The sequence below is a fragment of the Haliotis rufescens genome, unplaced genomic scaffold (assembly GCF_023055435.1).
Source record: "Haliotis rufescens isolate VD_foot unplaced genomic scaffold, xgHalRufe1.0.p SCAF_22, whole genome shotgun sequence".
NCBI classification, from domain to species: Eukaryota; Metazoa; Mollusca; class Gastropoda; order Lepetellida; family Haliotidae; genus Haliotis; species Haliotis rufescens.
Window position 1 is genome coordinate 5,567,232 of NW_025963913.1, and position 12,410 is coordinate 5,579,641.

The following is a 12,410-nucleotide window of genomic DNA, read 5'->3' on the forward strand; positions in this document are numbered from 1 at the left end:
TTTCATTACTTTACAGGAACCTCATATTGCCTGCAAGGACCCGAAAGATTTATTATTGGAGGTCTCCTTGACCCCACTTTTCAAAGTCTAGGTAAAACCCTGCCAACTGATTGCATGATGAAATAAAATATCCATTAATAGGGAAAGCCCGTAATTAGCATCATGCTTGAATGAATAAAAACACATCAACTAAAAACATCAGAACAAGACTCAAACATGTGCCATGAGGTTTGTGCCTCCGGTCCTGTACTACATTTAGGTTCAATCATCTTCCTGAGGTAAGGGAGTTAACTGACTGCAAAATTCCAGTTTCCACCCTAGCCTAGATTTTCTGGGATTGATCGTAGCGCCACCAGTGACTATTACGAGTTATGTCCCTTCTATGACTATTCTATTGACCAATCCACCTTGCATTTGCTTCAAATAAGATGGTGTCGCTCAGTGAAGACAATCTGATTGATGATCAATATCTATTTTGGAATAAAACGGGTCTTACATGCATGGACTCATTAGTCCAACCAAAATATGACTCCATGATACAATATTTGGGCCTTACATGCATAGTCCAACCAAATATAACTTCAACAAGGAAACAGGACTTTTATAATCAGTTAACTCCCTTGCCTCGGGAAGATGAGGTTCAATCAAACACTACACGATATACAGAAGGAAACAATCCTCTTCAAGGCGGGGAGATAACTCTCCTACTAAACAACATCCCTGTTAGGTCACACAAACATCTCCATATAATGGCACTGGTGGCAGAAACATTTTCAAGTTTATGAGGAACAGTATATGTACAACTCCATGTATTCACACACATGACGCCAGACCGACGCCAGTCACCTCCACATATCTACAGGTCAGAGTTAACACAATATATTCTGTACACGGTATACCTCCCTACAGGCAATATCTTGTCATTTCTAATTAATGTGCCAAAGGATTCAGAATACACTACAGTTTAGTACCGTTGTGTTGAACATTGTGTCGACGTTGTGGCGAACATTGATTTGTGAAACTCATGGTTGTCTTGAACTAAATGTCCTGTGAGAGGCAATGGTTCCAAAGTTTCTTCTCAGATAAGTCAATTTCCCCTCTTTAATCATAACTTTAGTCATAAATACCGGTATTTCAAGTATAGACCAAATCAGATAATGATCAGACAAATCAGAGACCATGTACCAGTATCATGTATGACATATCACACCAACAGTATATCTTTCAGATTCGTACACCAAAACTTGATATTATCCTTCATGCAGATATTCATTCATACTGTTGAATCAACTCACGTGATCCTGTTACTACAAAGTTAGGTTCATGTAGGGCAGACTGACTATTGCCTTGCTGAGTTAAAACACAAACGTATGGAGTGTAGGTACAGCCCCTTGCTTTGACACTAAGGTAGGACATATATCGGGGACATCTAGTGGGGAGATATACAACAGCTAGGTACTGGTCAGTAGGTCATGTGACGTCTGGCTGCTGCCAGGCTGTGTCCACGCCAAGGCCGTTGAAGCTGTCAAGGAAAAAGTAGTTGAACGTTAGCTAGAGTAGATGAAAAATGTCACTTCACTCCAATCACATTCTACTGGGTGAACAGGCATATATCATATAAAGCCACTGGCCTAACAAGACACCAGATGTACCATGTGACCCGTGAAGATCGGGGTAGAATAGGTCTTCAGAAACCCATTCTTGTCGTAAAAGGCGACTATGCTTGTCGTAAGAGGCGACTAACGGGATCGGGTGGTCAGGCTCGCTGATTTGGTTGATGTATGTCATTGATCCCAATTGTGTGGATTGATGGTCATGATATCAATCACTGGATTGTCTGGTCCAGACTCGATTATTAACACAGGCTGCAGTCATACAGCTGGAATATTGCTGAGTGCGGTGTTAAACAACAAACAAACAAACAAACATGTACCATGTACTGTAAATCTGGACAATTTGGCACCATGAAATTACTGCGAGTTGCTAATACTAGCTAGCTTGAACTGTGTCTCAACGTCTTTGCGACACCCTGTTGATGAGATTACCAAAGAGCAAAGCTACATCCGACATATTGTTGTTCATAAGTAGGAAGCTCCATGAAAGGGTAACTCAGTGTTTTATAAAGTATAGATGCATGTATGGCTGTAGCTGACAAGGAAGGTTGTTTATCTAACAGTATAGACTGGCTGGTGTATGTCTGCACAACTCAGTGTTTTATAAAGTATAGATGCATGTATGGCTGTAGCTGACAAGGAAGGTTGTTTATCTAACAGTATAGACTGGCTGGTGTATGTCTGCACAACTCAGTGTTTTATAAAGTATAGATGCATGTATGGCTGTAGCTGACAAGGAAGGTTGTTTATCTAACAGTATAGACTGGCTGGTGTATGTCTGCACAACTCAGTGTTTTATAAAGTATAGATGCATGTATGGCTGTAGCTGACAAGGAAGGTTGTTTATCTAACAGTATAGACTGGCTGGTGTATGTCTGCACAACTCAGTGTTAAAGTGAGTGGAAAGTCTTATTTGAGGATACATCTTAAACTGTACATTGTCACAAGGCAAAAGTTCTACTTTTTATATTCTATTAAATATTATAGCAGGTATACAACTTGGTTCTAAACTTTGAATCAACCAATTCAAGATACAATGAAAGTATGTGAGATGAAACACTGCACATAAATAGCAACTTAAGGCTAAAAATAATAATAGTCTTGGTTCTCAAGCACCGTTCGCATCATCATAAAGTCTGCCGCACATTTCGTTTTTATTTCCATCCCCACCCCCCCAAAAAATAAATAATCAATACACTTTAAAAAAAAGCGATCCAATAAAGAATGCAGTCCCTTTACATGCACACTGCTTTACTGAGCATCTTGTGTTCTGGTCATGGTGGCAATGGAGTTTGTATGCTTGTTAATATAGGCATGCCCTTTCCCAGGTTGATGGTACACAACTGTTTCTTCGGATACATACTATGTAGTTTGAACAAGCAACAAAAAGAAACAACAACAAAAAAATACACTGTCCGCTCTATATTTTCAAAAGTTATTGCCTGAGAACCAATTCTTTTATTTTTTAAAGCCTAAAAGAAAATCATAGGAATTTTATTTGATACGAAAACACCACCACTAAACATGCCACTACAGAGACTACCCACCTATGGAGAAGACTTGTGTTTTCATGCACGAGCAACATCACTTCTTCTAATGAAGACCTGGAGGTTTTTATCCTGAAACAAAACACTAATATTTCAACTTTAATTGATAACATTTATTATGTTATTATGTTATTTACATTACGGATAATAATTGAGTTCAACAACAAACAAACAAACAAACATGCTAATAAAGTGTGAATTTATATTTATATTTTAATTTTTGTAAAAATTCAGTTCACTGGTTAGTAAATCTGACAACTAAAGCAGTTTCAAAGTGACAGTTGACATTCCACCATGGTACTCACATTTCCAGGAAGTCTCCGGTCACCTCCTTCCTGGATGGGGTCTCCTTGGTGACCTCCACTGTGAGGTCGTCCACTTTGACAATATTGTCGTACTCTGCCAGGCTGAGGTCCGCCACACCTGAGTCCTGCTCGATGCGCTTCAGACGGTCCTCCACAATCTGCTGGTACTTGTGACAGAACTGGAGAGAAGGCATTTGTGTGGACATCAACATGGCAACTTAGCAATTTCAGAATTAAGTGATCAGTATTCTAATTAAAATCTCTGTCATTTTTTGTCAGTTTACATTCTTAAAGTTCCCTAATGGTGTTTCTAGATATCTTGTTTCAACTTCTTAGTCATCCACAGATGAACATCTCATGTTTAGGGAACTATAAGGTAACTAAATGACCAGCTAGAATTTCTTCATTAGTGATCAGAATGAGTGAATTCATGGTCAATGGTCTAATAATTTGTGAATTCAGGATCAGTCATCTGATGATAAGCAGTGTCTAGCTGTCTACACAACGGGTGACGTCATTATGACATGAGAACATATCAGTAATATTGCAATCAAGTGAACTCACCAAGCTGAGACTCTCCACAAAGTGAGACTGCTGATCAAACAGGTTCTTCAGCCTTATCTCCAGCACCTGACACTGCCGCCAACACTCACAGGCACAGCTGCAACAGTAACAACACGCTGCAGAATTAGACCAAGCTGCAACAATAACATACTGCAGCACTAGACCAAGCTGCAACAATAACAACATGCTGCAGCATTAGACCAAGCTGCAACAATAACCACATGCTGCAGCATTAGACCAAGCTGCAACAATAACCACATGTTGCAGCATTAGACCAAGCTGCAACAATAACCACATGCTGCAGCACTAGACGAAGCTGCAACAATAACAACATGCTGCAGCATTAGACCAAGCTGCAACAATAACCACATGCTGCAGCATTAGACCAAGCTGCAACAATAACAACATGCTGCAGCACTAGACCAAGCTGCAACAATAACCACATGCTGCAGCACTAGACCAAGCAGCAACAGTAACAACATGCTGCAGCATTAGACCAAGCTGCAACAGTAACAACATGCTGCAGCATTAGACCAAGCTGTAACAATAACAACATGCTGCAGCATTAGACCAACCTGCAACAATAACATCATGCTGCAGCACTAGACCAAGCTGCCACAGTTACAACACACTGCAGCATTAGACCAAGCTGTAACAATAAACAGATGCTGCAGCATTAGACCAAGCTGCAACAATAACAACATGCTGCAGCATTAGACCAAGCTGCAACAATAACAACATGCTGCAGCATTAGACCAAGCTGCAACAATAACAACATGCTGCAGATCTAGACCTAGCTGCAACAGTAACAAAACACTGCAGCATTAGACCAAGCTGTAACAATAACCACATGCTGCAGCATTAGCCCTAGCAGCAACAATAACAACATGCTGCAGCATTAGACCAAGCTGCAACAATAACAACATGCTGCAGCATTAGACCAAGCTGCAACAATAACAACATGCTGCAGCATTAGCCCTAGCAGCAACAATAACAACATGCTGCAGCATTAGACCAAGCTGCAAAAATAACAACATGCTGCAGCATTAGACCAAGCTGTAACAATAACAACATGCTGCAGCATTAGACCTAGCAGCAACAGTAACAACACACTGCAGCATTAAACCAAGCTGCAACAATAACAACATGCTGCAGCACAAGACCAAGCTGCAACAATAACAACATGCTGCAGCACTAGACCAAGCTGCAACAATAACAACATGCTGCAGCACTAGACCTAGCAGCAACAATAACATGCTGCAGCACTAGGCCAAGCTGCAACAATAACAACATGCTGCAGCACTAGACCTAGCAGCAACAATAACAACATGCTGCAGCACTAGACCAAGCTGCAACAATAACAACATGCTGCAGCACTAGACCTAGCAGCAACAATAACAACATGCTGTAGCACTAGGCCAAGCTGCAACAATAACAACATGCTGTAGCACTAGACCTAGCAGCAACAATAACAACATGCTGTAGCACTAGGCCAAGCTGCAACAATAACAACATGCTGTAGCACTAGGCCAAGCTGCAACAATAACAACATGCTGCAGCACTAGGTGAGGTGAAATGGGGTTCAACGTCGCGTCCAAGATTATTGCACTTATATAGCGACGTGCATGCACGTGTGTGTGTGGCTGCTTGTACTAGTCCGGACTGATGCCGATTTATAGTGCTAGCTCACTGAGATACCATGCCGCAGTTTAACATGAATACCCCACTCTGACACAGTATACTGACTCCGAGCCAACCAGTCCTTGTTTGAGCCCCATAATGCCGAGCGCCAGACAGGGTAACAACAAGTACCATCTTTTAACGTCTTTTGGTATGACGTGGTCAGGGATCGAACCCCGGACCTTCCGCTCTCCGGGCAGACGCTCTACCATTGCTTGTGGCAGGGTAAGAGATTTATTCCCCCTTGGAAAAATACAACTTCTGCAGATCAAATGCATAATGTTAAGAGTTAACAATCACAGAAGCTTCACCTCCTGCCGGGTACCCATGTTTTGCTGCTGGATTATTTTTTATGAGCTTCTTCACAAACAATCATTTTTACCATCAGTAATCACATCTTTATTGTCTCTTATTCATTATTTATGCTATAATTGTCTTGTTGAAAATGAATTGATGCAAAATTGTTTCGGTTAGGTCAGAAATATTTATAAAGCCATTATTGCCGTACCTGTACCACTGCTTGTACGCCCCCGCCTGTAATTTTACTCTCTCATCCACAGTTTCAAATATAGACTTGGCTTTAGAGCACATCTCATGCAGGCTGGATCTGGAAATACGACAGGGAGAAAGGTGTAATTTTAAATATATAAATGCTGTCGCTAACTGGCAAAGAGCAGCAATCACTCTGACTCTGCTAGTATGGTTAGTGAACATAAAAGAAGAAATATGTGCTTCCCACCTTTCAAAATGGTGGATCTGTTCCTCGTTGAAGTTGAGGACTCTCTTGGCCTTGTCCTCCTTGAACTTGTACAGGATGGCCTTGGTCTTGCTGCTGACCACCTGGATCCTGGCCAACCTGCACAACACACACCATGGGGTAAACATGCACCTCCAGATTTGTGGGTGTAGTGAGAATTCATCTTCCTGAGGCAAGGGAGCTAACTGACTGTAAAAGTCTAGTTTCCACCCTTGCCGAACTATAAAGTTATATTTTGGCTGGACTAACAAGTTTATACATAGTCCAATCAAAATCACATAACAAAATCAACATCGGGTCCGTAAACTCTCGTGCAAATATTGGTTCATTTGCAAAGCATGTGTACTGACAACTTAGAGTCAACAGATATTTTCCAAATCTTTTTATGTTTTAAATCAAGGTGCTCAGTTGATTAGACACACTTCGCGAAGCCCAGGTTTATTACAACATAGTTGGTTGTTGTTTAACGGCACTTTCAGCAATATTCCAGCTACATGACGGCGGTCTGTAAATAATCAAGTCTGGACCAGACAATCCAGTGACTGACATCATGAGCATCAATCCACGCAATTTGGATTGATGACATACATCAACCAAGTCAGCAAGTCTGACCGCCAGATCACGTTCTTCGCCTCTTACGACAAGCATAGTCGCCTTTTACGGCAAGCATGGGTTGCTGAAGACCTACACAACATAGATCTCTTCATTATCTATAAGATCGTCTTCACAGGGTGATGCCATTATATTTGAAGGAAATACAAGTAATATGTGAAGTGGATTGGTCAATAGGAGGGACAGAGAATGTCTCTTACTCATAAGCTTGAAATCAATAAGTTTCACAGAGAACTACATAAAAAAAATTTGCCGCCTAATCTGATCAAACCCTCTTTGTATTTAAACAAATTACATGACTGTTAAAAATGATTGTTTTTAGCTGTTTTCCAATCACCTCATCAACCATCTCCTCACCTATCTATTCCTCCTCTTCCTATTCCTCATCAACCATCTCCTCATGTACCTATTCTTCCACTTCCGTTACCTCATCAACCGTCTCCTCACGTTTCTATTCCTTCTCTTCCCTTTCCTCATCAACAATATCCTCACGTATCTATTCCTCCTCTTCCCTTACCTCATCAACCATCTCCTCACGTATCTATTCCTCCTCTTCCCTTTCCTCATCAACCATCTCCTCATGTATCTATTCCTCCTCTTCCCTTTCCTCATCAACATCTCCTCACTTATCTATTCCTTCTCTTCCCTTTCCTCATCAACCATCTCCTCACGTATCTATTCCTCCTCTTCCCTTTCCTCATCAACCATCTCCTCATCAGCCATCTCCTCACGTATCTATTCCTCCTCTTCCCTTTCCTCATCAACCATCTCCTCACTTATCTATTCCTCCTCTTCCCTTTCCTCATCAACCATCTCCTCATCAGCCATCTCCTCACGTATCTATTCCTCCTCTTCCCTTTCCTCATCAACCATCTCCTCACTTATCTATTTCTCCTCTTCCCTTTCCTCATCAACCATCTCCTCACTTATCTATTCCTCCTCTTCCCTTTCCTCATCAACCATCTCCTCACTTATCTATTCCTCCTCTTCCCTTTCCTCATCAACCATCTCCTCACTTATCTATTCCTCCTCGTCCCTTTCCTCATTTGTCACCTACTCATCTAAACCTTCTCGCACATACACCTATCTACCATTACTACCATTACTGTCCACCTACCATCTCTCCTCCTTCAAGGTCTTCTCATCCTGTTTCCAGCTCTTCACTTTCTGGTGCAGCTCCTCCACGGAGCCAAGTCCCTTCTTGGCCTGGTCCAGCGTCTGCTGCACCTGGAAGGTGTTTTTCAGTTACTCAAAACAATTTTTCAATGCTATTTAGGAAACTATTCCTTGGACACACCTGGTAACTAAATTCAGATATCCATCACAGTTCATACAGTCGATACCGCAAGTGAGTGTACCAGGATGACCAAGTTACTTATTACTCACCCTGAGAGCACCAGACTGACATATACCCTCAGAGCACCAGACTGACATTTACCCTCACCTTGAGAGCCCCAGACTGACATTTACCCTCAGAGCACCAGACTGACATTTACCCTCACCTTGAGAGCCCCAGACTGACATTTACCCTCACCTTGAGAGCACCAGACTGACATTTACCCTCACCTTAAGAGCCCCAGACTGACATTTACCCTCACCTTGAAAGCCCTAGACTGACATTTACCCTCAGAGCACCAGACTGACATTTACCCTCAGAGCACCAGACTGACATTTACCCTCACCTTGAGAGCCCCAGACTGACATTTACCCTCAGAGCACCAGACTGACATTTACCCTCACCTTAAGAGCCCCAGACTGACATTTACCCTCACCTTGAAAGCCCTAGACTGACATTTACCCTCAGGGCACCAGACTGACATTTACCCTCAGAGCACCAGACTGACATTTACCCTCACCTTGAGAGCCCCAGACTGACATTTACCCTCACCTTGAGAGCCCCAGACTGACATTTACCCTCAGAGCACCAGACTGACATTTACCCTCACCTTGAGAGCCCCAGACTGACATTTACCCTCACCTTGAGAGCACCAGACTGACATTTACCCTCACCTTGAGAGCCCCAGACTGACATTTACCCTCACCTTGAGAGCCCCAGACTGACATTTACCCTCAGAGCACCAGACTGACATTTACCCTCACCTTGAAAGCCCCAGACTGACATTTACCCTCAGGGCACCAGACTGACATTTACCCTCAGAGCACCAGACTGACATTTACCCTCACCTTGAGAGCCCCAGACTGACATTTACCCTCACCTTGAGAGCCCCAGACTGACATTTACCCTCAGAGCACCAGACTGACATTTACCCTCACCTTGAGAGCCCCAGACTGACATTTACCCTCACCTTGAGAGCACCAGACTGACATTTACCCTCACCTTGAGAGCCCTAGACTGACATTTACCCTCACCTTGAGAGCCCCAGACTGACATTTACCCTCAGAGCACCAGACTGACATTTACCCTCACCTTGAGAGCCCCAGACTGACATTTACCCTGAGAGCCCCAGACTGACATTTACCCTCACCCTGAGAGCCCCAGACTGACATTTACCCTCAGAGCACCAGACAGACATTTACCCTCACCTTGAGAGCCCCAGACTGACATTTACCCTCACCTAGAGAGCCCCAGACTGACATTTACCCTCAGAGCACCAGACTGACATTTACCCCTCACCTTGAGAGCACCAGTCTGACATTCACGCTCACCTTGAGAGCCCCAGTCTGACATTCACGCTCACCTTGAGAGCCCCAGTCTGACATTCACGCTCACATTGAGAGCCCCAGACTGATATTTACCCTCACTTTGAGAGCCCCAGGCTGATATTTAGCCTCACCTTGAGAGCCCCAGACTGACATTTAGCCTCACCTTGAGAGCCCCAGACTGACATTTACCCTCACTTTGAGAGCCCCAGGCTGATATTTAGCCTCACCTTGAGAGCCCCAGACTGACATTTAGCCTCACCTTGAGAGCCCCAGACTGACATTTACCCTCACTTTGAGAGCCCCAGGCTGATATTTAGCCTCACCTTGAGAGCCCCAGACTGACATTTAGCCTCACCTTGAGAGCCCCAGACTGACATTTACCCTCACTTTGAGAGCCCCAGGCTGATATTTAGCCTCACCTTGAGAGCCCCAGACTGACATTTAGCCTCACCTTGAGAGCCCCAGACTGACATTTGGCCTGTGAGGTCCGGAGTGTCTCCTGCACCTGACTCAGTAGAGTCTGGATGTTGCTGCCACCCACACTGGTGTTGAGGAGTAGCTGCAGCACACGCAGTTGTTGGTTCTGTAGCCGTAAGAAGTTCTCATGCCACTGTTGTGTGGCTAGGCAGAAGGGGAGCAGTTTGTTCATGATGTTGGTCACTGTGTTAATTCGGTTGTACAAAGACTGTCTGGAAACAAACAACCAAGACAACGTAACTTCAAGAGCTTTTAAAAGTCATACTGACACATCTTCCCGAGGCAAGGGAGTTAACTGACTAAAAAGTTACCACCCTTGCCGAAGTTGGTCTGGCGGGACTAACAAGTCTATGCATAGGCCAATCAAAATCGCATAAAGAACTAGAGTGACTGAGTGAGTTGGGTTTAATGCCGCTTTTAACAGTATTACAGTTATATCACGGCATGTCAGCTTAATGTGGGAAGTGGGAAGCCCAAAGTGATGCAGGTCTCAGATGTTTACCTCTTCGGAGAAACCCACAAGCACGGGTATGGTGCTGACAAACCTAGAAACATAATCGTGGCGAACCGGGATTCGAACCCACAATCATAGGTTTCTGGCGTGCCCAAGGGACAAAACTCTGCACAGCGCATCACAGCTAGTTTAGATGACTGGGCCACCCATGCCCCCTGAAGAACTAGACATCTGGTTTGTAGACAACATGGATTTCAACATGCAGATTTCAGTCGACTGCAGGATTTGCAAAGCATGTATCCTGTCAACCTGGTGTCGACAGATATTTTCCAAATCTTTTCATATTTTAAATCAAGGCGTTCTAGTAACTTGATGCACTATGTGAGGTAAGACCTGTTTTATTACAATATAGACCTTGATTATCGATCGTATTGAATGGGAGCCATCATTTTGTTTGAAGCAAATGCAAGTGGTCAATAGGAGGGACATGGCAATAACTTCACTCGTAATAGCCACTGGTGACACTGCGATCGAGCCACGAAAATCAACTCTTACAGTCAGTTAACTCCTTGGCCTCGGGAACATGAATTGACCAGAACCCATCAATGACTGTGGCCTGCAAGAGATCAAGCCTGGACCAGAGGTCAATAGTAGGACAAATACTCCAACTAGGATAAGGAAACACACACAGTTTCACCCAAATTAATGTAAAACAATATTGAATGCAAACAGTTTGAAAAATTTCATGAAATAGGTTACAAATGTAAGTCCATATATACAATGAACACTTTTTATAACCAGATAGTGTAATAACAGGATTAAATTGGTTAATTCAGTATGGATTTGATGACATGGTATTTCCAGTGTTGGGTGCTCATGGTAATGTCTTTAGTTTGCGTCAGGGAAAACTCATTGTGGTGTGTTTAATGGAAAAAAGTGTGCACTATACTCAAGAAAATATGGTTAATGTTATGAAAGTGACCCATGATTTTATTTTTGTTATAATTTTTATTCATACATGAACGTCCAACAGTAACTGAGAAAAATGAGGTGGGCGTGACCAAAATTATTCCGGATCCTTGCTCCACACCATCAGGGCAGCAGGATCCACTTCCCTAGAGAAGTGATATTCAAACCCAACAACTCTGGTGACCACTGAGTACTGAGGCCACAGATGAAAGACGGCTGGAATCCTCACCTATACTGTCTGACAGCGACGTGCATCTGGCAGCTCCGTGACAGCAGCGTCTCAACAGCGCGGGTTTTAGAACACACCACAATGCTGCATTTCTTGGCCATGCTGGCATCTACATCCAGGTAACCTGTGCTCTGGAGGTTGGGGAAGGAGCCTGCAACATAGCAAATGGCAGCTAATACAGTGCGTGCATCTCTGCGTGTGTGTGTGTGTGCGTGCGTGCGTGCGTGCGTGCGTGCGTGCGTGCGTGCGTGCGTGCGTACGTACGTATGTATGGTTGGTTGGATGGATGGATGCATGCTTGCATGTCTCAGCAGTAGAAACAACATCTTTAGTCCACTAGTCCTTATGATGATAACATATAGCAAAGCCCTTAAAAATTGCAAACAGTCAATTTACTATAGGGCAGTTTGGCAACTAGTGCTAATTTCTATACCTGATGTCTTCCAGTTTGTTGGTAAGACAGCCTCTAAGGACAACCTACTTCTGATGTCTCAGAACAGCACAACCTTGAGTATCCAGTAGATTATATCTCCAGATTA

The 12,410-nt window shown here is 43.4% G+C and overlaps 1 protein-coding gene across 1 annotated transcript in view; it reads right to left on the minus strand.

Moving 5' to 3' along the window:
* The window catches only part of LOC124136281 (serine/threonine-protein kinase TBK1-like), a 28,551-nt gene continuing 16,141 nt past the window's right edge, over positions 1-12,410 (minus strand). Inside the window, exons 11-19 of the mRNA XM_046502154.2 lie at positions 11,872-12,022; positions 10,194-10,431; positions 8,196-8,305; positions 6,449-6,565; positions 6,218-6,316; positions 4,030-4,126; positions 3,466-3,644; positions 3,161-3,232; positions 1-1,522 (exon numbers count right to left, since the gene is read on the minus strand). Of these exons, the coding sequence (XP_046358110.1) occupies positions 1,471-1,522; positions 3,161-3,232; positions 3,466-3,644; positions 4,030-4,126; positions 6,218-6,316; positions 6,449-6,565; positions 8,196-8,305; positions 10,194-10,431; positions 11,872-12,022 (1,115 nt within the window). The 3' untranslated portion in view covers positions 1-1,470. The remainder of the gene's footprint in view (positions 1,523-3,160; positions 3,233-3,465; positions 3,645-4,029; positions 4,127-6,217; positions 6,317-6,448; positions 6,566-8,195; positions 8,306-10,193; positions 10,432-11,871; positions 12,023-12,410) is intronic.